The sequence below is a fragment of the Podarcis erhardii genome, assembly GCF_964252035.2.
Source record: "Podarcis erhardii genome assembly, chromosome: Z".
Lineage (NCBI taxonomy): Eukaryota > Metazoa > Chordata > Lepidosauria > Squamata > Lacertidae > Podarcis > Podarcis erhardii.
Window position 1 is genome coordinate 1,175,226 of NC_138504.1, and position 26,482 is coordinate 1,201,707.

Genomic DNA, 26,482 nt, shown 5'->3' on the forward strand with positions numbered 1-26,482 from the left:
GGAGAGGGTGATCTGAAAGTGGGTGTCATTGACATCCATCCCATGTCATAGTTAGATCACTTCCTTTTTGAAGTCTAGGCTTTCAGCACCTCCCCCCCTCTGCAGAGGTGGTGGACCTATGAGAAGGGTCTGCCCTCGGAAGCTGATGGATCCAATATATTTCCAGACAGCTCTGGTGAGAGAGTGGGTGGCACTGTGGTCTAAACCACTGAGCCTCTGGGGCTTGCCAATCAGAAGGCTGGCGGTTCGAATCCCCACAACGGGGTGAGCTCCTGTTGCTCTGTCCCTGCTCCTGCCAACCTAGCAGTTCAAAAGCATGTCAAAGTGCAAGTAGATAAATAGGTAGCACTGCAGCGGGAAGGTAAACGGCATTTCTGTGCACTCTGGTCTCCGTCATGGTGTCCCATTGTGCCAGAAGCAGTTTAGTCATGTTTGCGACATGACCTGGAAAGCTGTCTGCGGACAAACACCAGCTTCCTCAGCCTGAAAGCGAGATGAGTGCCGCAACCCCATAGTTGCCTTTGACTGGACTTAACCATCCAGGGATCCTTTACCTTCTTTACCTATTAGACAGCTCTGGGGGACTTTCTGGCTGATATGACTGATGTTCCTATCAAAGCCCTGGCTGACTTGTGGAACATCTGGATGACTTTTGGCCCATTGACACAATCACCCCTCAGCACCTTCTCAGTTTGTTTCCTCCCTGGGTGATGGCTGGAACATGAGTGGAGGAAAACTCTAGTAGACTGCAGTCGAACACTGGTGAGGGTTCATCACAAAGCCTACCTACTGGCAGTGAAGGCAGCAAAGAAAACATACTCTTCTGCTTCCATTGCATCCTCATTATGGTGTCTGGCAGAGCTTTTCTGGGTAGTACCGGACCTTTTACAGTTGGGAGCAAAGGAGGTGGGAGAACAGACAGTAGCTCACTGTGATTTGGTTGCAAAGCATTGGATAAAACTGCTTACATCTGCCAGGATCTTGACGCCACTGTTAACAGCAGATGAATCTCGAGGGGTGTCCAGAGCACAGTCTAGTCCTGTTGTGTTGGATGAGTTTCCGTTAGTAAGGCTCAAAGACATGGACAAGGTGCTAGGATCGGTCAGGGCACTCGCTTTCGCTCTGGACCCTTGCTCCTCCTGGCTGATAGAAACTAGCAGGGGAGGGACAGCTGGCTGGGCCAGGGAAGTGGTTAATACCGTCTTGCGAGAGGAGGAGGTGGTCCCTGCCTGCTTCAGGGAGGCAGTGGTGAAACCACTCAGCCAAGAAATCCTCCCTGGAGTTGAAAAAAACTAACTACTGGCTACTTTCCAGTCTCCCCTTCTTGGGCAAGGTTCTTGAAAGGGTGGTCACACACCAGATCTAGGTGCTTTTGGAGTAAACCAATTTTCTAGATTCATTTCAAGAGAGGGTTTCGGTTGTGGTTTTTTGTTATGTATTTTGTGTTCCCATTTTGTGATTTTATGTTGTGAACCACCCTGTGATCTTCAAGTGAATAAATTTAATAATTCAATAAATGAAGCAGTATGCAAATATTCTTAGAAATTAATAAGAAAGGTTACTGGCAACAGGCACTTTTGTCTACAGCCTCCTAATGAGGGATCCCCCCCTCTCCCCGCAGTGATCCCTTGCCCTGGAACCCCCTCGCTCGCCACAGCAGCGCAGACAAGAGCAGCTCCCTTGGGAGCATGGAAAGCTTGGACCAGGGTGGCCAGACATACTACGAGGGCAGCCTCTCTCCCATTGACCAGACCATGTACCAGAACAAGCGGGACTCTGCCTACAGCTCCTTCTCGGCCAGCTCCAACGCCTCCGACTCTGCCCTGCGGCCCGAGGACGGCGGTGTCTCCGAAGGCCTCCCACCAGACCCCCGTTACCTGCAGACCAGTGGCGAAGCTGTGGCAGCGGTGGGCCTGCACGCCTCGCCCAGCCGGCCTGCCCCTAGTGCCAGGACAGCCCCCTGCCTTCAGGACAGTCACTTCCCCAGCTCTACCAGAGCTGTTGTGTCCACCCCTCCCCAGCCGCCAGTGAGGCAGGACAGCCTGCGAGCCTGTAACCCGCCCCCAACCAACACAGAAGGCCGTCGGAAGGACTCCCCTCGCCTCAAGGCCCGCTGGACCTCGGACACGCTCCTTTCTGTGCGAGGCAGGGACCCCGAGCTGGGCAAGGAGTCACCCACAGAGCATTACTACTTGCTGAGTTCTCATGCTGACCAGCCCACCCCCATGGAGAAGGAAGCCCAGAGTGCCAGCTCCCTTCCGGGTGAGCAGAGCAGTGGGGAACACTCCTTGGGCAAGCCTCACACAGGCAGCCAGGACCCCACTGTGACCAAGCCAGGCAGCCCCGAGGGTGCCTGCCAGCCCCACTGGAAGGCCTGCTGGGCTGGAGCACTGAGCCATCGTCACAGTGCCCCAGAACACCTGCTGGCGGTTCAGCTGCAGGCTCTGCACGTCTCCTGCCCCCAGGAGGGCTCTCACTGGACTGTGTCTCCGCTGCACGTGGAGCAAAGGAGCAACCCAGGGGCCCAGCAGAGTCAGGGCTCCCCCAGAAAGGCGCAAAGCCCCCGTTCTGAAAGCAGCTGCTGCCACATGGGGCCAGAGCGACCCAGGAGTGCCTCTGTCGAACTGGCATCCTCCCTGCATCTGCAGCCCACTGGAGATGCCAGCACAGGCCTGAAGGAGGCACCCAGCATGGAGGCATCGGCAGAGGTGGGCCAGGAGGAGGAAGGGAGCATCGTGGGCACCAGGAAGGGGGGTTTGTCTCAGCACCGCTCAGCCCATATGCGTCGCCGCAGCGACCGCTTTGCCACCAACTTGCGGAACGAGATCCAGTGGCGCAAAGCACAGCTGCAAAAGGCAAAGGGCTCCACTCCACTGTTGGAGGAAGGGGAGTCCAACCAGGAGGCAGGGGAGCCCCCCGGCAGCCCCCCTGTCCCTCCTTCCCTGCCCCACTCTCCTCCGCCTCCCATGCCCAAGGGCCGGCCTCCTGGCTTGACCCAGCATAGAGCGCTACTTCCCAGGCGCTGGGGCTCTGAGCTGAGTGTCTTTGCAGCAGACAGTGGTTTCCCCAGCCCCATGAAGCCCCAGGGAGCTCTTCCACCTGGAGGAAGTCAAGGGGGCCGCTGGAGGTGGTCACCAGAGCGCAAGCTGCAGCCCCACCATCAGAACCAGCCAGTGGCTGATTCTGGGAGCCCCTTGCCGCCCCCTGAGGACTCCGGCCTCCTGCCTTTTGCCGAGCGGAGGAAGTTCTTTGAGGAGACAAGCAAACCGCTGTCCTCTGGGGGCTTCAGCTGCCAGAACAACAGGCCAGCGGGGGTACCCCTCCCCAGGATGGTGGACCAGGACTCCTTCCAGCCAGCCAGCTCCGAGCGCAGGGACCAGCGCCGCCACTCTGTGGACCAGCCCTACAGGCTCCTGCAGCCCCCGCCACCCCACACCTACCAAGACTTCCTTCCAGAGGTGCCTGCCTTTTGCAAGCCATTGGCCCAGTGTGAGGAAGACTGTGATCACTGGCGCCCCCTTCCCTGCTCACGTGCTGCCCGGGAAGGCTGTGCTTGCTGCTGTGGGGATCGGTGCCCTGCAGCTCATCACAGGAACATGCCGGCAGCATCTGGCCACTGGGCCCACCACTGCCACTCGCACGCCTGGAATCGCTGTCGCGGCTGCTGCTGCTGCCCAGCCCAGCACAAGTTCTTGGAGGAGGGGGGACCGTGGCATGCGAGGAAGACCTTTCTAGCGGTAAGAGGGTGTGGGTGTGGGAGGGGTCTGTTGCAGGACTGGGAGAGGATGTGGGCCAGGTGCTGCTCATCCAAGGGTCTTGGAACTAGCCAGCCTCCCAAAAAGGCTTACTGTGCAGGGAACAAGTCATAGAATCATAGAATGATTTGGAAGGGACTCTGAGGGTAATCTAGTCCAACCCTTGGGAAGGCAGGAATCTCCACTCAGGCATCCATAGCAGATGGCCTTCCAATCTCCCAAGGGAATCTCTTCCACTGTGAAAGGGCTGTTTCTGGCAGAAAGTTCTTCCTGGAGTTTAGTTGCAATCTCCTTTCTTGTAACTTAAAGCCAAAGGTTAGTTCCCTCCTCGCCTCGAGCAGGAGAAGATAAGATATAGATACCTCCTCTTTTCCAAGCTAAACATCCCCAGCTCCTTCAAAGGCTCCTCATCAGGCTTGGTTTCCAGACCTTTGACCATCTTGGCTGCCCTTCTCTGCACATTCTCCAGCTAGTCAACATCCTTAAATTGTGGCACCCAGAACTGGACATGGGTCTCTAGGTGGTTTCCCTCCAAGGCAGAATAGAGTGGTACTTTTACTCTAACCCTAACCCTATGATTCTGTATGTATGCTTTAGTTGAGATTCCTGCATTTGCAGGGGATTGGATTAGATGACCCTTGGGATCCCTTCCAACTCTATGATTTTATTATATGGACACTGTGCATGTGAAAAGGATATTGGGGTCTTAGAGGACCACAAACTTCATGTGAGTCAACAGTGTGGTGCAGCAGCAGCAAAAAATAAAATAAAAGTAAAGTAAAATAGAAGCTAATGCTAGTCTGGGCTGCATCAACAGAGGTCTCATATCAAGGTGAAGGGCAGTCATAGGACTACTCCCTTGGTCAGCCATTCCAAGGAGAGTCTTCATCATTGCCTGGTGGATTCCAGACCTCTCTAAGGGCTGGCTCAAGACATTTTGGCACCCGAGGCAGACCCGAGATTTGGGCCTACCTCTGTTTCAGGGAAGAAGAGAGGGAAGATTGACATCAGGGGGAAAAGTGTGGGGAGAGAAAGTTTGGCTTTGGGATCTGTTGCTCCTGACGCTACTGCAGTCCGAGGCAGTTGCCTCACCTTGCTTCATGGGTGGGCTGGCCCTTCGTGCCACCACCCTCAGCCTCTGTTCCTTTTTTTCCAGGACTTTTCCTTGGGTGAGTGGGAGCCTCCTGCACCCAGCAGGAAGACGATGAGCCCGTCCATGAGGTAGGCAGGGGGTTCCTGGGGTGGGCAAGGAATGCTAGATGTTGGTGCCCACAGATGGGTGGGGTGGGGAAGCAGGAAAAACGGCAGCGTGGCACAGCAGTTCCTGATTCACTTGATGTCCCCAGGTGTCTGTGAGGTGCTCCTGCTGGGGGCCCCTCCTCGCAAGATGCTAGGCCCTTCTCCGTCATCAGCACTCACCCCAAACTGCATGAGGCTCTGAGGCTGGCATAGGCCCACATAGGGAACTCTTGTAGGCTGGAGCAACAGAAGAGCCATTCCTTCCCACCTCTGCTAAGTCCTGTGTGTTTGCTGCTGGGGCTGGACCCATTCCATCCTGCTCTAGGGAGAGGCGCCACTTCCTCAAGGCACCCTTGGCATTCATCACAACCAAGATCAATGAGGGCCTTTCTTTGAAGGCCCAGCACCACCCACCAGCAACCTCAGGAAGAATGGGAACTGAGCATTGAAACAACCAGAGCCAGGAATGTGGCACACGAACCAGCTGGGGCAGGGTGGAGAGGGCAAACTGGCCCAACCTTCCTTCTGACTGAAGGGGTTTGCCCCATGGCTGTAGCAACCCAGGAAGGTGGGAGAGAGCAACACACCCTTGCTGGCCTTTTGGAAGCCCACTTCCTGTCAGAAGCTTCTTCCCGAGATGCTGAGGCAGAACTGGTGTTAACACAAGGGATGGGGTGTGTGTGTGGGGGGGGGTTGTCTTCCCTAGTGCCATTCTGTGGTTCGCCTCAGGTGTCAGAATGCCTTGGGCTGGTCCTGTCTGCAGAGGCTGCTGCCACTCACTTCCAAGTGTCCTGATTTTCCAGGGACAGTCCTGGAATGATGGAAGCCATCCCAGTTTCTGATTTGATCTTGGAATGCTTTTATTTTCCCTTTTCCTTCCCTCACATCTTGGAGAACAGTTAAAAGTGGTGTCTGTGTGTAGGGGCAAAAACAGAATCCTGTTTATCCTGAAAATAAAATTCCAGCACCAAATGAAAGAAATGGTGAAGCTGTCATACGAAGCCCTTCCTGTAGTTTTGAAGGAAAATATCAACAATCCACTTCTTCAGCAGCCAGCCATTTCTCAAGAAAGGCATGGTGCATTTATTCCTTTATTGTGAAGAGAGCCTTTCCCTGTCTGCTCAGAAGTATGTCCCATTGTATTCAATGTAGGTTCAGCGGGGAGGTTGTAGTTTGGCTCAAGGTGACAGATACAGACTTGTATATGACTTCTGTGGGAGATCAGACGGGGAAAAGATGGGGAATAGGATGTCCCTATTTTCGCCAGAGAAATGTTGGTGGGTATGCTGCAGGTTGCTCTTCTTTCATTCTCCTTGCAGTGAACTTGCACAACACAAGGTGGGCTTTGTGAGGGTCAGCCCCTTCTGGACCTGCTCAGAGGCCTCCGAGGCAGAATGGCACCCTTCCTGCCACGCTGGGCCCACTCACAGCCTCTCCTGGGACGGCAAGAGGCCTGGGCGAGCAGCAGAGAACCTGGCCTACAAAGAGGACCCTGCCACCCCTCACAGACACCCCCTGCGTGGAAGGGCCTACTCAGAGAGCCACCTCTGTGCAGAGCAGGCCGGTGCTTCTGGGAGGGAGAGACGAGAAGCCCCTCTGGCCAAGCTGGAAGAGGGGACCCGGCTGGAGTCTCCCCGGGCAGCCAAGCAAAAGGGCCTGCCCCCTCCACGGCCCCCGCCACCAAACTGGGAGAAATACCGCCCCGGCCGTGCCTCCCACAGCCATCTGCTTCCCCCCAAGGCTGGCCCACACCCTCACCTGGAAGAAGCCTGTGCCCACGGCCAGAGCAGCAGCGAGGTGGCAAGGCAGCGGTCTCAGAGCCTGCCTCTGGAGCAGCTGCGGGGGGAGGCCGGCCAGCAGCTCAGCCCCAGGCCTCAGGAAGCCCCCCACTCCCCCTACCACTACAACAGTTCGCCACTCCGAACCCCAGAGTGGGCAGTGCCAGATGGGAGCAGCCAGAGTGGGTCATCCAGGCAAGTAGTGCATTCCTTTCTGCCTCTTGGGGCTCGTAGGTTGTGGGCCTGGGATGGGGGTGGTGGTCTGTACAGAGGGGCAGGGAAGTAGGGAAGGTGGTTTCAGGAGGGACTAGCTGGGCAGGAGAGAGCAGGATCAGTGCCTAGGCCTCTTCATACTGACGACTCAAAGGACAGGTGGAGGTTTCTGCAGAGAGGTTGGGTGGCCATCTGTCCTGGATGCTTTAGCTGAGATTCCTGCCTTGCAGGGGGTTGGACTAGATGGCCCTTGAGTCTGTGCCCCCTTTTAAGCTTATCCTGAACCCCATCCAGCCTGTAGCAAGAGACTTTACAGTGAGTGGACTTGTTGGGACGGGGGCAGAAAGCAGCAAGAGGGTCAGACTGTGGTGCAGAAGAGGAGGAATCTCATGGCAAGTAACTTCATGTGGGCTAGTAGTGTGGAGTTGTTTTTCCAAAAGCAAGGATGGGGACCTGGTGGCAGGACTTGCCCAACTATGAGGTGGACTGAGACATCTGCCTCAGGTGGCAGCATCTCAAGGGGCAGCTGGAGAAGCAAGGGAATGTGGTGGGGGTCAGCTGCTGATGAGATCTTGTGAAGTTTTGCCACTGCTGCCACTTCTTCTCACATCTCTGAAGCTGCTGTGGGTGACACTCGACCTGACCACTGCTGTAGAAGTGGTATGTGTGAGATACATGTGCGAGAAGTTGCTTCTTCCCCTCACTTCTCCCGTGGCGGGAGGGTGCTCCACCAAAGAAGCAAGAAGAGGCACCAGCTGTGTCTGTGTTCAGGTGAGATTTTGTGGACCTCTCCCCAAATCTTGCCTGAACCCAGAAGCTGTGAGCAGGGAAGGGTTGGCCCAGATGTTGCCAGGCTCCAACTCTTATCGTCTTGCCATCTTATCAGGAGGTCCAGTTCCACACAATATAGGGATCAGGGCTGTAGGTGCAGGAATTGGCAGGTGGATGGCTGGTGGTTAAGGGCAATAAGTTTAAAAAGAGCAAAAAACTATTGTAGTATAAGGTTAATGGTAAGGAATGGAATGTGAATTAGAAATAATCAGGGAAATAATGCAGCAACAAGGAGGACCTTGGACACATCATGAACGGAGTGCAGGAAACCAATTTTCTGAAAATTTGTATTAAATTTGTTTTCATGTGGCTGATTTGGTAAAAATTTGGAAAATCAACAAAAATTACTTAGGGGCATATCTCCTTTGGCATTCCCTCCCCTTAAATATGAGACAGGTGCCATCCCTGAGGTCTTCCCAGCACCTGGGACTTTCCTATTCCAAAAAGCCTCTTCACTGGAATTACTTTTAAGGTGTTTTATTGCTTGCTGCCCTGTGCTCCTTCAGTAGCCTCAGTTTTTGTAGCTGGAGTCAGTCCGGGGCCTTCCCTCCCAGGCCAGGAAGAAAAAGGTAGAAAAACCACTGACCTTGAAGCCATTTAATCTGTCTTTAAACGGGTGTCTGGTGGGTTTTGTGCTTAAAGGCCTGCATGTTCTCTGGAGGAAGCAGCAACACCCAGGCCCCTGTGGGAAAAGGGGAAGGATGGATCGGCCAGCAGGACCCCTGAGCCGGTGTCAGCCAGCCCCTCCAGCCTTGGTGAGTTCTGCTTTCCCTCTGCAGGTATCCCTGCCTCTTTTCTCTCCAGCAGTGCTGCCGTCTGAAAGGGCTTCTCGGTCTCTCTCTCTCTTCCCCCTTCACAGCCTCCAAGGAGCTAGAGGGGGTTGAAGGAGATGCCTGCTGCCCAGGTACAGTGGGTTCAGTGCACCCCTTCCACCTGAATTCGGAAGAGCTGATGAGGGACGTGGCAGGCAGGGACCGCTCCCTGGCTGGAGTGCTCAGCCCCACCCTGGGTCTGGTGATGGCAGCGGAAATGATGGGGGGCCTCTTCTCCCCCAGTGAGGGTGCTGTGTGGCCCCCTCAGGTTGGTGCCGTGGGACTCTCAGCCAGGTAGGCATACCAGCTGCAATGGCATCCCCCAAAACTCTTGGTATGTAGCGCAGCAAGATCTGGGGGCCGGGGGGTGGGGGGCTATGTGGGCCCTTGGCACAGAGCATCCTTCCCCTGCCAGGAGCCCTCCTGGGCCCACCAGCCTCACCCAGCATAGAACCATAGAATGGTAGAGTTGGAAGGGACCACGAGGGTCATCTAGTCCAACCTAGTCCAATGAGGAATCTTTTGCCCAACGTGGGGCTCGAACCCACGTCCCTGAGATTAAGACCATCTGAGCCGTGGTCAGGAGGGGGTAATGGGAACTGAAGTCCATTAACATCTGGAGGACAACCAGGTGGGGGAAGGATGGCTCTGAGCCTTGAGGAAGGACCAGGGTGTGGGGGACCCACATTCAGACCCCTTTTCCTCAGTCTGTCCCACCTCACAGGATTGCCGTGAGGATCAGATGTGGGAGGGGAGGAAAGTAGTGCAAACCACCATCCAAGGGTATTATACTAATGTATAGGAAGAGCCTCAGCCTCTGGGTGGGTGTGAGCCTGGGGTCTCCCTGGAGGTGCCCCTCCTGCTGATGCCCCTCTTGGGACACCTCATTGCTGCCTGTGACTCCCACTTATCCCCCACCCCACCACAGTTGCTGTTTTATTGTAAATATATTGAGAATTCATAGAGTAGTAGGATTTGTAGAGTTTGAAGGGGCTTACAATGATACATTGCATATGTATCATTTACAATGATATCAATGCATGATAGAACAAGGGCTTAAGGGCAGCTTATTTTTTATACTGCTGTCAGCCAATAGCTGCATGACTTATAAGATGGTTCTAATTCGTCACCATGACTTTGCTTGTACAGTGGTGCCTCGCAAGACGAAAAGAATCTGTTCCGCGAGTCTCTTCGTCTTGCGATTTTTTCGTCTTGCGAAGCAACCCTATTAGCGGCTTAGCGCTATTAGCGGCTTAGCGGCTATTAGCGGCTTAGAAAAAGGGGGGGGGGGAGCGAAAAAAATCGCAAGACTCGCAAGACGTTTCCGTCTTGCGAAGCAAGCCCATAGAGAAATTCGTCTTGCGAAGCGCCTCGAAAAACGGAAAACCCTTTCGTCTAGCGGGTTTTTCGTCCGACCCAGAAGAGCGAGCATGTGCACACATTCTGGTCCATCCTCCATTGACCTGCCCATCCTTCGATAAGGTTGCCGACCTCTGCAATAAATGAAACACCAAAAAATGGTTGTGTATTGTGTAATGATTGAACACCATCCACATATATCATAACAAGCTCTAAAATAAAAACACAGGAAATTAGTATCAACCACAGCAACAACACACCCCAACAATACTCCCAAACATTACCCCAGCCCAGGAGTCTTTTTAGCAGCCTCAGCTTTTGTAGCTGGAGTCAGTCCAGACACCGCCTTTCCAGGCCAGGTGGGAAAGACCTGCAAGGCAGGAGCAGGTTTTCCAAGACTCACAGCCAAGATGGTCACGTGAAGGCAGAGTGTTGCCTTGGCCTCCTCTCCATTTTGGAGCCATCCCTCCCACAATGCTCTTTGTTGGTATAGGCAACCCAGCCAACCTGTCTCCCCAACCTGTGGAGGAGCTGCCAGCCCCACCTCCTCCTGCTCTGCCTACTATAACCTGTCAGCCGGCAAGGCTGAGCTACTGAACAAGATGAAGGAGTTGCCTGAGGGGGCTGGAGCCAGTTCGGAGGAGGAAGAGGTGGACCATGACTTGGCCAGGAAGAAGGTGAGCCGGTGGGAGGTGGGCTTTTCCACTTCAGTCTCCAGGCCCTGCACAGCTGCTTGGGGATTAGTGGGCAGACTTGTCTAGCTCTTTGAGTCAAACTTAGCCCCAGTGAGTGGCTCCTGTATTTTGGGGGGTGGGCTGGGGGCTGGAAAAGTCGAGTTGGGAACTTGGACCATCACTGTTCATCACTAGGACAGTGTGTGCTTGCTGCGAAACAATTGCAGTTCTGCACAAACAGAGCCCAAGCCCTGTGCTGTCCAAAGCTGAACCTTGCAAATGGGTGGAATTCACTGGTATAATCTGCTTGTACCAGTTGCTACCGGCCATGATGGCACTCTGGCACCTCCATGTCCCAGAGCAGTGTGCCTCTGAGGTGACCCCCAGTTGCTGGGAATCACAGATGGGGAGAGTGCTACTGCTAGGCTCCTGATCTTCTTTTGGGCTTCCCCCATTTATCGGGTACTGGTTGGCCAGGATGCTGGGCTACATGGGTTCCCTTTGGCCTGATTCTGCTACAGCCAGTCTCTTCCCGTGGCACTTGTCCCTGCCTAACTAACCCCTCACCCCAACTGCAATCTCTCCTGCCTCCAGGTGCAGCTGATTGAGAGCATCAGTCGGAAGCTGGGGGTGCTGCAGGAGGCTCAGCGGGGCTTGCATGATGACATGAATGCCAACATGGTGCTGGGCAGAGAGGTGGAGAACCATGTCAAGGGGGTCTGCAAGCCCCATGAATACGAGAAGTTCCGCCTCTTCATCGGAGACCTGGAGAAGGTGGTCAACCTCCTGTTGTCCCTCTCAGGGCGGCTGGCAAGGGTGGAGAATGCCCTCAGCAGCCTGGACTTGGATGCCACTGTGGAAGAGGAGAAGGTACAGAGCAGGTGGGGTGGGGTGGGCGACCTCTGGAAATGCAGCTCTGAAAGGCCTACTCTCTCCCGTTTGGGAGCTCTTTGTCCCCAAACCAAGATGTTTGCTGCCTCCTCTTCATCCCCACCTCTATTTTGCCTTAGACCACATCTGGAGTCCAATTCTGGGCAACCAAGGTGATCAAGGGTCTGGAAACCAAGCCTGATGGGGAACAGCAGAGGAAGTTGAGCATGGATAAAATGAGAGTGAGAGAGTTGAGAGGAGATATCCTGTCCCATGGAAGATGGAGCAAGCTTGTTTTCTCCTGCTCTGGAGGGCAGGACCCGATCCCATTGTAGGAAAGTAGATTCTGACTAAACACCAGGAAGACCTTTCTGATAGTATGAGATGTTAAAAACCTCCAAGGAAGGAAAGTTTACCACCTCCTGAGGGAGTCTGTTCCACTGTTGAACAGCTCTTACTGTCAGAAAGTTCTTCCAGATGTTTAGTCAGAATCTCCTTTCTTATAACTTATTGAAGCCAGTGTTTTGGGTCCTCCCCTCTAGAGCAGGAGGAAACACCTCACTCCACGTGACAGTCCTTTAGATATATGAAAAGTGCTATCATATCTCCTCTCAGTTTTCCAGGCTAAACATACCGAACTCCCTCAGCTGCTTCTCTTAAGGCTCAGTTTCCAGACCCGTCATCATCTTGGTCGCCTTCCTCAGCACCCGGTCCGGCTTGTCAACATCCTTCTTAAATTGTGGCGCCCAGAATTAGACACAGGATTCCAGGTGTGGTCTGGCCAAGGCAGGATAGAGTGGGACCATGACTTCCTTTGATCTGGACACAAGACTTCTGTTGAGGCAGCCTAGAAGAGCGTTAGCTTTTTTTGCTGCTGCACTACACTGTTGAGGATGGGCATGTGTGCCTGGGTGTCCTGTGCCTGCTTCCTGGTCTTCCTGCTCTGGGTTTTGACAGCTCCCTCTCTTCTCCCTTCCCCAAATCAAGCTGGCCCTCCTGGAGAAGAAGCAGCAGCTGATGGCGCAGCTGGAGGATGCCAAGGAGCTGCAGGACCATGTCTCCCGTCGGGAGCGCTTGGTCTTCGCCAGCGTCTCACGCTGCCTTCCTGCTGAGCAGCTGCAGGACTACCAGCACTTTGTGCGCATGAAGTCAGCACTCATCATTCAGCAGCGGCAGCTGGAAGAGAAGATCAAACTGGGTGAGGAGCAGCTGCGCTGCCTGCGGGAGAGCCTGCGCAGGGGGCCCAGGGAGTACTAACCAAAGCCAGCTGGGCTTTCCTGCATCGCAGGGGCTGGCCTACATGACCCTCAGGGTCCTCTCTAACCATACCAATTCATATTCAGCTGGTGCCTCCCTTAGGGGACTGCAGGCCAGCTTTGTTCTCACAGTGCCTTCTTGCTCTCAGGACAATTATAATCGTTGCCAAAGATTGCTATGCCAGATCACTGCATCCCCACCCCTCCTCTTCCATGGCTGAGGTTGGAGGCTCAACCAAAGTCTGCTTTGCCGGGAAGACAATGACACCAGCTGCTCAGGAAGGTGAGGGAGGGATTCCTGGAGCTCCACTGGGATGAGGACTCCCAGGGAGGCAGCCTGAGTGCCTTGGATAACTTTCCATCTTCTCCCCTCTGGAGCCACCAACCCCCCAGCCAAGGAAGCTCCCCTAAACAGCAGCATAATCCTCTGGCGCCCACCGCTTATTTCAAGGCCTGGCTTGCCTTTCCTGCCTCCTGCTGCACAATTAATTAATTTATTCCTATCTTAGCTTTCCTTCACCGAGATAATTGTGAGGGGTGGGGGTGGGTGACTGGGATGGGCCAACACAAATCTCAGCCACATCCCTTGAGGGCGACATGTCCTGCAGCTCTCACTGGTATGTTAAGCTTAGGATGTGTTGTGGTGGCTGCAGAGGAGTCTGTGCCCCTTCCCCTGCCCTCTGGAAGTGGCTTCTCTGCAAGGGTGGGGTTTTTTGTGGGAGGGAGGGAGGCTTCAAGCACAGAAACAGCACCCCTACATGCTTTCCAGTTCCTTTTGTTGCCTCCTTCCTCTCCTTCCCCTCCCAGCACCTCCATCTAAAGTTTCTCTTGCCGAGTTTAAGGGCAGATCCTCCTCCTCCTCCTCCTCTCTCTCTCTGGGTCCCTCATGGCCTGGGGAGCTGCAGCAAGCCCCTTGCACACTGCAGATTGGCCGCTGCTTCCTTGATCTGGCACCGAACCCTCCCAGCTCTACCCAGAGGCAATCAGAGGAACCAGTGAGGGTAGTGAGGGTCCTGTGTGAGTGTCTGGAGGCAGTTGGAGGATGGATGGCGGCTAACAAATTGAGGCTGAATCCTGACAAGACAGAAGTACTGTTTTGGGAGGATGGGGGGACGTGTGGGGGACTCCTTGTTCCTGTACAGGGTAACTGTGCCCCCAAATGACCAGGTGCGCAGCCCGGGAGTAATTTTGGACTCACAGCTGTCCATGGAGGCGCAGGTCAATTCTGTGTCAAGGCAGCTGTTTACCAGCTCCATCTGGTACGCAGGCTGAGACCCTCCCTGCCCGCAGACTGTCTCACCAGAGTGGTGCATGCTCTGGTTATCTCCCGCTTGGACTACTGCAATGCGCTCTACGTGGGGCTACCTTTGAAGGTGACCTGGAAACTACAACTAATCCAGAATGCGGCAGCCAGACGGGGGACTGGGAGCAGCTGCTGGAGTCATATAACACCGGTCCTATGGGGTCTTCACTGGCTCCCAGTGTGTTTCCAAGCACAATTCAAAGTGTTGGTTCCACAGTGAGGGAACCTTTAAAGCCCTAAACAGCCTCAGCCATGTTTACCTGAAGGAGTGTCTCCACCCCGGACACCGGGGTCCCTCTCCCGAGGGCCTTCTGGTGCTTCCATCAGTGCGAGAAGCGAAGTTACAGGGAACCAGGCAGAGGGCCTTCTTGGTAGTAGCACCCTCCCTGTGGAACGCCCTCCCATCAGATGTCAAGGAGATAAAGAACTACATAACTTTTAGAAAACATCTGAACGCAGCCCTGTATCGGGAAGTTTTTGATGTTTGATATTTTACTGTCTTTTAAATATTTTGTTGGGAGCTGCCCAGAGTGGCTGGGGCTACCCAGTCAGATGAGTGGCATATAAATAATGAAATTATTGCATTATTATTGAAAAGGGCTTCCCCCAATACAGCCAGCCTCTGCCCCCCCTACCACCATGTGCCCCCTGCTCCCTGCCTGTGTAAAAGGCAGAGCCGGCCCACCCATGAGGCTAGGTGAGGTGACCACCTCAGGCAGCAGGATCCACAGGAGCAGAAGATCCCAATGTTGATCTTCCTCCCCCCTTGTTCCTAATGTAGATATCTTAGCTTCCTGATACTTGTATGTTGCTTTGAATGTATACTTTATATTTGACTTTCTTCTGTAATGTTTTCTTCTGGATTGTTTTATTTGATGTTTTAATTTAGGTTGTAAACTGCTTTGAGTCCCCCCCCCCAAATATATATATATAAAGATATGAACGTGTTGTTGTTGTTGTTGTTCCTGATGTAGATCTTCTCTCACCTCTTCTGCCCTGGTGGAGAGGGAGGACGCCATTTGGGGGTCTGCCTCAGGTGCCAAAATGTCTTGGGCTCAGCGCCAGCAGCAAGACATATGTCCTGAGAAGGTGCAGCCTTTCTTTGCACAAGTCCTTGCTGGAGGGGGGGTGGCTGCTGTGGCTCCTTTCTTCAGAGACCCCCGTCGGGAAGACAGTCAAGCCATCTGGGTTGGGGAATCCTAATGCAGCTGCCAGTTAGGCGGGCCTGATCTCCATACTCTTGGGTCAAGTGCCTTCACTATATGTAGACACAAAGCGAGGGGCCACCCATGTTTTATTGGGCTCGTATCCCTTTTGCCAGTCTCTTCCTGCCTCCTCTGCTGCCACATCCATGCCTTTTGCTTGCAAATCAGGCCTTTGTGAGTTGCCTGCCCCCTGAATTCTCCATCTTCATGCCCCTCAGACATCTTGTAGACTGGAGCTGGCATTTCCCAGAGAGGATTGACCCACCCATGAGGCAAAGTGAAGCCACTGCCTCAGGCAGCAGGGTCCACAGAGGCAGCAGTTCCCAATGTCAATCTCTCATTGTTCCTGATCTTCCCTCATCCTTTCTTCCCTGCCTGGGTTTGCATGCGCCATCTTGGGGTCCACCTCAGGTGCCAAAATATCTTGTTTCCCAGCAAGGAAACTCCTTTTTGGGTGAGGACTCCTATGGTCACTACTGCCTGGAGCTGGAGGAGAGTGTTACAGTATCTTTCTCCTCCCACCCCCTCAACCCAAAACACATATTTACCAGAGGAATGTGCTGGGCTCCTGCCACAGATATTCCTGCCCCTGACGACATCCTCTTCCTCTCCATTGTGTCTGGAACAATGTTGGGATGTCTGAGCTTCACAGTTTAACCTCTTCAGTGCCTTGAGCCACTCATTAAGAACTTGAAAACCAAAGTGGAGCCAGCGGGATCAGGCCAGCAGCCCATTTAGTCCAGCCTCCTGTTCTCACAGTGGCCAACCAGATGCTCGTGGGAAACCAGGGAGCAGAACAAGAGCACAATAGCATCTTTCCCGGGGAAGGAATGGGAACTGGGGCAAGGGGCAATAGGTGGGTGAATTTCAACTGGCACAACTGGTTACTTCTTGCCATGGCTGCTGTAAGAGGTCTGGATTTGCTGATCCCAGATGGGGAAGAAGCTCCTCTCTGCTCCCAGACAGACACATCCTAGTGAGACCTCCTCCATCCTCCCACCCTTTGCTTTGGGGCTGCACTCTTAGCCTGGCCTTTTTTGGGCAGCAGTGTGAGAAGCAAAAGCAAGTCACAGTGGCAAAGAGCAGCTCCTCTGCTGCTGATCTGTGCGACAGACAGCCCAGGCTTCCATCCAGCAGTCCATGAAATCCTCCCCTTTTAAACCAGAGAGCATCTCTCCAGCCAGCGAGGCTGAGGGTACATGATGTAATGCAGCGGCTGTGGGGGATTTTTTAACCTCTGCTTTACACCATCTCTACACTAAACCTGCCAAGTGGATGAGGGTCTTTGCTAGGGCCAGCCCATCCATGAGACAAGGTGAGGCAGCCACATCGGGTAACAGGATCCACAGGGGCAGCAGATTTCCCTTTGTACCCAAGTATAGATCTTCCCCCAACCCTTCTTCCTTGGCAGGGAGAGGGATGCCATTTTGGGATCTGCCTCAGGTGCCAAAATGTCCTGGGCTGGTCCGGGCTTTGCTTCCAGCATTGGAATGCTGGTTGCTGGAAACCGCAGGAGGAGGGAATCATAGAATCATAGAGTTGGAATACACCACAAGGGCCATCGAGTCCAACCCCCTGCCAAGCAGGAAACACCATCAGAGCACTCCTGACATATGGTTGTCAAGCCTCTGCTTAAAGACCTCCAAAGAAGGAGACTCCACCACACTCCTTGGCAGCAAATTCCACTGTCGAACAGCTCTTACTGTCAGGAAGTTCTTCCTAATGTTTAGGTGGAATCTTTTTTCTTGTAGTTTGGAACCATTGCTCCGTGTCCGCTTCTCTGGAGCAGCAGAAAACAACCTTTCTCCCTCCTCTATGTGACATCCTTTTATATATTTGAACATATATATATTATATTCTTGTGCTCAGGTCCGGTTTTTGGGAACCCCTTTTGGTTGGTCACTGTGAGAACAGGATGATAGACTAAGTGTCCACTGGCCTGATCCACCAGGATTTTCTTGCAATCTTACGTTTACGTTCTTAAGACTGTTACCTGAAGGGGTGTCATGCTTTCACTGAAGCCAGGAGAGCATGAGGGATCGATCCCTCTTGCTCTCCTGGCTTTGCTTCGCTGGAGAGGCGCTGCACAGCTTTCCCTCTCTGCACACTGCCCCTTCAGTGACGTGGGAGGAGAAATGGAAGGGGCTCCACTTCTGCTGCTTCCCTGAAGGGGCGCTGCGCAGAGAGGGAGAGAACATTTTTTTTTCTTGTTCTCCTCCTCTAAAACTATGATCGGGTGCGTCTTATGATTGGGTGCGTCTTATAGAGCGAAAAATACGGTAACTATCAGAAGACCCTTCCCAAGGGAAAGAGCTGCTCAGCAGTGGAACAGAGGCTGCCTCTGGAAGTGCTGGCCTCTCCATCACCAGAGGTACTTAACTGGAGGCTTCATTGCCACTGGCCTGGGACACTGGAGTCTGCATTGACAAGATAAACTTCCCAAACCAAAACAGTCACCCTTTGAAATCTCCACTTTCCTGAATTTTGTGGTGCATTTCTCCAAGCTGAAAACAGATATAAAATGGGGTATGTTTTATGATACAACATACAAAAATGCTTTTGTGTTCATGAACTTATTTGCAATAATGTGTGCATTGGCAAAATGACACATCCAATGTTACTCCAATAGCTACCTAGTTCAATGCGCAGTGACTCACACTGAGTTCTGTGGATGATGGGCAGTATACAAATTTAATAAATTACTTACCGGTACTTACTTACTTAACGGCCCACTGAAATTAATGGACATGACTAATGTAGGTCTATTAATGCCAATGGGTCCACAAGAAGCAGAATTTAATTCAATGCATCCCATAGAGTCATGGTGTGTTTTGCCTGTACACCACCTTCCGATTCCTACATATCTATGTTATTTAGTACATGGTGGCAGAGGCTGGGTTTGTCTGAAGCAAAGCAAGGAAAGGTTTCTGCATCCCACCTCAATATTAAGCCAAAGGCGCACCTCAAATTTATGGGGTGATTTACAGCCGTGGATAAACAAGGCCCGTTCTGGGTTGTGTTTATTTCCACGCCTGTGTGCATTTCACTTATCCTTAAATGTTACACAGATGTTGTAAAGCCTATTCCAATGGGAAGGGATTCACCATAAAGGAGACCCAGCATAGAGCGCAATTGCAGTCAATTCACCTCAGATGTTCCACGTGAACTTGGGGCGTAAAACAACTGCCCTTTCGAGAGCTGTAACTGAGAGACCCTCTTAAAGGCTCCAGTGTGGAAACGGCTAGCTATTTTTAAAAAGTTGGTTTTCTCACACCTCAAAAAGCAAATGTGCAGAAAGGACTGTTAAAATTGCCAAAGGGTTGGAAGTTCCCGCGAAGTGTGTGGCTGCACTGTGCACGTGGCACTTTTCGATTGACAGCAGCCGCAGGAAAACAAGGCTGGAGAAGACTAGTCAGGGGTCAGGGAAGCAGCCTGTGAAGGGTTTGCTTGCAGGATGAGCAGATCAGGGATGAGAAGGCCCTTCAGCCATCCAAACTATGCTTCAAAAACTTCCAAGGAAGTAGAGTCCACAACCTCCTGAAGGATACATTCCACTGTCAAACAGCTCTTAACACTCAGAAAATTATTCCTGATGTTCCGTTGAATTCTCCATTCTTGTAACTTGAAGCCATTGGTTTGAGTCCTACCCTCCACATCAGGGGAAAGCAAACTTGCTCCATCTTCCACATGTCAGCACTTAAGATATGTATAATTTTGCAAAAAGAAAAAAAAATAAAAAAATTTGGATGGAAAATCTAATTAAAAATATTTATTAAAAAAAGATATCTGATGATGGTTCTCATATATTCTTGCAGTCTCTTTTCCAGGCTAAACATAACTAGCTCACTCACTCAATCATTCTTCTTAGTTTCCAGACCCTTAATCATCCTGGTCTCCTTCCTCTGCACACTTTCCAGCTTGTCAACATCCTTCTTAAATTGTGGTGCCCAGAACTGGACACAGGACTCCAGGTGGGGTCTGACCAGGCAGAATAGAGTGGGACTACTACTTCCCTTGATCTGGACTCTAGACTGGCCCTCAAAAAGTTCTTTCTGCTGTTACTCAGAATCATGGGCAGAGGAAGAGTGAAGAAAGACTGGACAAAATCAGTTTTTGCTTTGTCTTCCTTTTGCAGCCATTTGAGGAAGAAACCATGAAGGAAGAAATGGTTAGAAATGTTCCCATAGGAAATAACGAAAATTGTCAACTCGTTATGCGACCACTCGCTTAACGAACCATTTCCCAAGACTGCATTGTGTTTGGAAAGTGGGAACTGCACATACAAAAGCTATTAATCTTGGGAAATTCTTTGCTGTTTGAAGAGTTCTTTACACATTGCCAGGATTTCCCCAGTTCTTAAATCTCAAATCCTAATATGTGTTCAGATTCACAGAATTTCATAAGCTTCTTAGTGGTGGTTTATTCTTGTAATTCTCTCCTGAATAAGATGACAGACACAGTTCCCTTATCAAAACATTTTTCTCCAAGCACATTGTGAGAATATGCTGCTGTTACCAAACAGTAAAGAAGAGAAATGAATCCTGCACAAACATAATTCATCTTAAACTTCACCTTTCCTCAGTTTATTCCCTCGTCACTTGAAAGACTTCAACCACTTCCCTAAACTCCTTCTGCTTTGCTCCTGGAGATGAATTAGTTTCCAAGTTTTCTTTGGAGGTCCACCAGGTCCTATTTGGGCTACCAGCCTAGGACTACAAAAGCATCAAGGATCAATGCAATAAGCTATGCCTAGAGAGCTTGCCTAGTGAACTGGGGCAGTAGGCCCCATTAGAGCAGGACATCTCTACTCTCCCCGCCCCATAAATACTAAACCCAGGCTCCACTAGAACTGAACAGAAGCTCTGAAATCTCCTTTCCCAATTGCATGGGGATGAGAGTGTGGTAAGAGTGTCGCCTCACCCACAATTCCAGGGTGGACCCCAGCAGGGCCCATGTCTCCAGCATCCTAGAGCCACTCAGTCAGCATGGAAAGCGAGCTTTAAGCCCACTTTAAGAAGCCTTATCACCTTTTGTGCTGGTTCAGAGTGAAAGCAGGTGAGTCAGCCACTGAGGATGGGCTCCTAGGGTCACTCTGGAGAAGAAGGGTAGAGTTGGGAACTCTGAAAGCACATGCAGTCCATCCCTATGGGAGTTTTAGAATATAATTAAAGATATGAGGACAACTCTAGTAAGAAAAAGCAAACCACTATGAAAATCATTTCCTTTAGAAACAGCCAGTTCCATGAAGCATGCTAGAATAATAATAATTTTTTTAAAAAACAGTCTCCACCTGCTGGCAGTAAGACAATAAGGAGGAAGACAATCCAAGCCATGTTTTACTTTTAAATTGAAGAAGTATGTGATTCTGCTAAGAAATGTCCTGACCAGGACCACTGGGAAGAAAAGGCTCTGGTGGCCAGAGATTTTGTTTCAATCAAATATATTTATTTATGTATAAAAAGGTAAAAGGTATGTATGTCTACACCATTCCAGATAAACAAACCCCCTCAAAGCCTTCTTTAAAATACCCCTTCCCTGACCCCCCATAGGCAGCTGTGTCTTGAGAGGCTTCCAAGGGGATGGGGAGGCAGCGCATGGCTTGACAGCAACTGCTAATGGATCACACTGAGCTGATGATGTTCCAGCCAGGAGCACCTTCATAGCCACTTAGGTGGGGGTGCTAAAAGCCATTCCCTGTGAAATAAAATCACACACACACATGCTCGCTATACACAATTTGGGCAGCAACCCATCTCCTCCACCTTTTGGTGCTGAAGAGGTTCTGCAGCCCAGAAATAATACTAGTGGTAGCAGTGGTAATAATTATCATTACTTTTTATATTCCACCCACCTGGCAGGGTTGCCCAGCCAATCTGGGCAGGTTCCAACACATAACATAATAAAATGTCAAACACTATTAATTGTTCCTATTAATAACAGTAATAATATTCTAAAATAAAAGTCAAAAAAACTTTAAAATAAACAACTTATAGCAAACAAAGCAAAATTCAACAATCCTTGTGAATCTAGTAGCAAACAGTAAAATTAAAACATCAGCAAAAATTTAATAGTTCACACTTATCAACCACAATAAAGAATTACCAATCTACAATCAATAAAAATAACAGCAAATCACAATGCATAAAATACCACAAAACATACAAAACCATGTAAAAGGATTAAATTGAGAAACAAAGATACACAACTCAAAAAAGTATTTTTAAGAAGATCTCCTGCTAGTGGCCAAATTCTCCCCACCAGACAGCAGTGGGAGAAGGTGGGGATCTTCTAAGCAAGGGAGTTCAATCGTGGTGCAGAAAAGAAGTGAAAAGTACACAGCCACTGGGGAGGGGGGTTTCTAAAAGCCCCTCCCCATGAATTAAAAGCACCACGCCCCCCCTCCCAGAAGTTCTCCTGCTTTTGGGGTGGGGGTCTAAGCAAGGGAATTCAATCGTGGTGCAGAAAAGAAGTGAAAAGTACACAGCCACTGGGGAGGGGGGTTTCTAAAAGCCCCTCCCCATGAATTAAAAGCACCACGCCCCCCCTCCCAGAAGTTCTCCTGCTTTTGGGGTAGGGGGTCTAAGCAAGGGAGTTCAATCGTAGTGTAGAAAAGAAGTGAAAAGTACAAATAGCTGAAGAAGTTGGGGCTTGTTCGGGGGGGGGGGACTTTGAGGAATCCTGTGGAAAAACCTACAAATTTTCTCTAAAAACAACAACAACAAAACAATGCTACCATCGCCATAGCAGATGTTTTGACTGACTGTAAAAGTGTCTGATCTTGGAAATGACCAAAGACTTTCTGGGTGATGTAGAGGCTTTGAAATGAGAAGCAGAACACAGCTTGACTGCGGGGAGCCCCTTCTCTGCTGAACACACTTTGTGCAGCCACTTGTCTCCTCCTGCTTTTGGTGCTGAGGAAGCTCTCCAGCCCAGAATATGCACCCAGTCGGCAATAGGATTTGCTTCAGGAAGGGATGAAGATGCATCACACGTCCTTCTTCGCAAATGGTTCATGAAGTCCAGAAAACTGGTTGCAGCCTCCAGTTGTGGCTCCATGGAAGTGATGATGCTTCTGCCCCCCCCCCCCCCCGTGTGTGGATCCAGAATTGGGCTCCACTGTCAAAACGTGTTTAAGGAAGAGAATCTTACTTGGCTACAAGGGATCACTGAAGAAGAAGAAGAAGAAGAAGAAGAAGAAGAAGAAGAAGAAGAAGAAGAAGAAGAAGAAGAAGCAGCAGCAGCAGCTTCTCCAACATGAGGCAAAGGTTCTCTCTGGAGCAAAATCTGGCATTTCCAGTATGTGGCAATGTAGGGAAGGCGGGAGCATCACACAGAGGATCCTGGAGAGGGAAGGAAACGAGGACAGTTTAGGGAGAATGGGAGACAGGACATCCATGTGAGGCTTCCACTTGGCCTTGTGAATCCGCTTAGCAATTGCAAAACTTAGAGACATGTATGCTATATCTGTGTGCACCCTCCCCCAAAACAATCTTTTTGCTGTTGCTCTGCACCTGGGCCACTCGCCGAGACTAGTCTACCTCACAGGGCTGTGGTGACAATTAAGGGAGGAGGGAAAAACATGTATGCTATCCAGAGCTCCGTTGAGAATATAGGTGCAACTAATAAACCATAAACAAACAAACAAACAAACAAACAAATAAATATTGAGCCAATATGCTGCCTTCAAGGAAGGGCCCCCAATGTCATTTTGTACCCCCCCAAGCTCCCTGTGAGATTCTGTGGTGAAGCTGCCCTCTGAACCTGGTTTTCCCAGGTGCAAAGCCAGGAAGGGACCCTTGCACCTTGCTGTGAAGCCACCCAGGCATCCCTGACAGCGCACAGGTGTGCATCACGTGCAGCATTTCATAGATGTGTGCAACAAGCTGGGTCAGGCATAAAGGTCACGTCAGCATTAAAGGAGACATTTGTGGCTGCGGATCTAGAGGCCTGGCGGTGTGTGCAACCTTTTTACAATAGATTGGTCTGTCTGGACTGCAGTAAAACTCTCTGTGACTACAAAGGACACCTTCGTGGATTTCACACACAGAAAAGGAAGAGCATTTTCTAGGAAGCGCCAGGACTTCCAGTTGCTCAGGGATGTTCTTGGAGCTTGCAAATAAATGCCCCAAGAGAAGCTGCAGCCAGAACATTAATTAACGCCTGAATATTCCCTCCATCTTCCAAGGGAGAACAAGCAGGTGGATGTGGCCGGCTCCTCTCACATTCCTAACCACACAATCGCCCTGTGAGGTAGGTCTCCCAGGCCCAACAGCCTAACCACTACATCACACTGCCTTGGTTCTCCACAACACCTTGAAGAGGGGACTTGTGGCTGCTCTGCTGCAAGGCAAGGATGGGGACTCCAGATGCTGTGGAAATGTGGGCAAGCACCACGTCCCGTGACCAGGCCTAGAAAGATGGCCACTCACTACACTTTCTCAGAGACAGCTGAGCCAGGAAGCTCTCCATTCAAGTTTTCCCTCCGTTACACATGCAGAGGCCCATCTAGTCCAGGATTCCGAGTCCCACAGCTGGCCCGCTGGCTCCCTTCCAGAAGCCCACAAACATGGCATGTAAACAACAGCTCTCTCCTCCCCAGCAGCAAGCCCTCCCTGGTAGACTGCCTCTGAACATGGGGTTTTTATTCAGCCCTGACTGCCAGCAGCCTTCACTAGATCTGCCCTGCATTAACATGCTTTGTTCTCCTTTTAAAGCCATCTAGGTTGGTGGCCAGCGCCACCATCTTGCAGCAGAGAGTTCCACAGATTCAGAGATACAACTGAACCCATAATTCAGAAGCCACCACTCTGAGCCATAATTGGGGGTAATCCACACCAATGTCGGCCTACCTTACAGGAGTGTAGCCAGGATTATGACTGGTGCACAACGGACTTTGAGTATCCAAACTTAAGAATACACCAGCTCATAATTCAACTGTGGCACTCTCTCCCAGTGCCGGATTTATGTATAAGCTAAACAAACTATAGTATAGGGCCCCCACTCTCTTGGCCCCCCCCAAAAAAATTTAAAGGAAAAAAACCAACTGGATGTACATTTCCAAAATATAAGATAAGTTCACTTACTTTGATAAAAAACATTTTGTTATGTGCAAATGGCTTTAGATACCTATTAAGTCCACAAGTTACCATATAGCACATATTCAGCACAAAAAAACAGCCACAATTTGTTGTTGACAAAGGACAGCTGGACATATAAAGAGCCCCATGACCTGCACAGACATGATTTCTGGTGTCTGCATGTGCGCAGACATGATTTTCAGCATCTGAGCATGCGTAGACGCAATTTCCGGCACCGCAGAAGTGAGTCCCTGTGCTGCGCTGCGCCGGTTTAGTGTAGCGCACGGGGACTTGCCAAGCGGGTGGCTTGTTTTGGGGGTGGTTTGTGGGCCGGTTAAATGACCCCCGTGGGCCGCTTGTGGCCCATGGGCCTTAGGTTGCTGACCCTGCTATATGGTAATTTATGGACCAAATAGGTATCTAAAGCCATTTGCACATAAATAGGAGCCTACACATCATAAAACACTGTTGCTGTATGTAGGGGTTTTTTTTTATCTTATATTTTGGAAATTTACATCCATTTTTTTCTTTAGTTTTTTTTGGGGGGGGCAAGAGAGTGGGGCCCTAAGCTATAGCTTGTTTAGTTTATACGTAAATTCGGCACTGGCTCTACATAAAGTCCCTGCAGGATCAGGCCCTGAGCAGAACGAGGCTGCGGTCCAAGCAAGGTAAGGCAGGCGGAAAGGAGGAAGGAGACCCTCGAGCGCCCCCTTGTGACACGAGCGGGCAGTTCATACCTGAAGCGACCAAGAAGCCTTTCAGCCAAAGCACAGGCTCCGAGGAGGGAGCGGGGGGGGGAGGACCATCTCGGCCGGCATTCTGTTCTTCCTGTGCCTTCCTCGAGGCTATGCCCGGGCTCAGCCCCAGCACCTACTGGCCAGAAAAGTCGCCTTTCCCACCCAGGCAGACCCCGGGTCCGTCCCCACAGACGGGCACTTCAGTTCAACCTTCCTTGAGGACTTCCGATGTCCAGAGCCGACCCGACGTCCCCAGAAGCCCCCACCACCTGGGGCCGAGAGCCAGAAGCCAACTGGGGGGCTCTGAAGTTGCGCAAGCTTCCGGAGCTGCTCAACGCTGCAAAGTTGCCATCCCACCCTACCGGACCCGCCGCCTGCGCCGCGTACACCCGCACACCCGCCAGCAGGAACTCACCTGCCCCGGGACTCTCGGGAAGCCACTTGGCGCCGGGCTGGAGCGCCTGGAAAGGAAAAGAGAAAGTTGCAGACAACCGCAGTAGACTGCAGAGCGGGATTCCTTCCGAATCCCAAATAAAAAGAAATAAATGGAAAGCGCAAGATGGGCGCCGAAGGGGAGTTGCAAAGTGGATGCCCTGCCCCAGGAAAGGCACTTGGGGGGGCCCGGGGGTGGGACACCCGAGTGCCTTCGTCGCCCGGGCTCAGCCCCAGCACGTACTGGCCACACAAAGTCGCCCTTTCGGCCAAGGCAGACCCCGGGTCCGTCGAGCTCGGCGGCCTCCTCCCCACAGACGGGCTTCCCTTCGTCCCGCCCCGCCTGGAAATACCGGGACTTCAAGGCTGGCCAGCAGCTGCTCCACCCCGCGAAACACCCAGCCCTCCTCGGGAATCCACGGCGGTTTCCCACTTTGAGGACCCGCGACGTCCAAGTTGGGCCGGAGAGCCAGAGGCGAGTTGGGGGGGGGGTAAGAGGGGCTCCGAACTCCAAAGCAGGTCCCCCGCCCCACCGTCAGACACTCACCTGCCCCGGGACTCCCGGGAGGAGGAAAAGAAGCAGCGCGGCAGAGGAAGGAGCGCAGCCCGAGAAGGCGCGGTGCGAGCCCGCCGCAAAGATGAGAGGCTCCGGCGACGACCTACGTCCGGAGGGGTTTTTAAGGGCAGCTCCCCCTCCCCGCTTTCACCTTACAGCACCTGCAAACCTCCTGTGGCGATTTCTGCAGCTCCGACATCCCTTAAAGGCACCGGCGTCGCGACGGGCTGGCGGGTTTGCTCTGTGGCCGAGCTGCCTCCTCTTCTGCTGCGCTGAACATACTTTACCTGTAGCTGAAAAGGAGGATCGCAGTCTAGAGGTCAGGGGATCCAGTGGGAGAGCAGGCAGGAGCAATATAGGGCCCCTGGCTGCGGCGGCTGCTGAG

The 26,482-nt window shown here is 51.8% G+C and overlaps 1 protein-coding gene and 1 long non-coding RNA gene across 2 annotated transcripts in view; one reads left to right on the forward strand and one right to left on the reverse strand.

Annotated features, from left to right (window-relative positions):
• The window catches only part of SHROOM4 (shroom family member 4), a 35,190-nt gene extending 21,555 nt beyond the window's left edge, over positions 1-13,635 (forward strand). Inside the window, exons 4-10 of the mRNA XM_081846697.1 lie at positions 1,622-3,737; positions 4,912-4,976; positions 6,314-7,056; positions 8,676-8,922; positions 10,481-10,664; positions 11,256-11,531; positions 12,519-13,635. Coding sequence (XP_081702823.1) covers positions 1,622-3,737; positions 4,912-4,976; positions 6,314-7,056; positions 8,676-8,922; positions 10,481-10,664; positions 11,256-11,531; positions 12,519-12,788 — 3,901 coding nt within the window. The 3' untranslated portion in view covers positions 12,789-13,635. The remainder of the gene's footprint in view (positions 1-1,621; positions 3,738-4,911; positions 4,977-6,313; positions 7,057-8,675; positions 8,923-10,480; positions 10,665-11,255; positions 11,532-12,518) is intronic.
• Positions 13,636-21,112: 7,477 nt separating this feature from the next.
• LOC309334221 lies at positions 21,113-26,076 on the reverse strand. Its single transcript, XR_014152953.1, has 3 exons — positions 25,786-26,076; positions 25,525-25,570; positions 21,113-22,635 (listed from the first exon to the last, which is right to left on the reverse strand). It is a non-coding gene; the product is annotated as an uncharacterized lncRNA (long non-coding RNA).
• Positions 26,077-26,482: the final 406 nt, after the last annotated feature.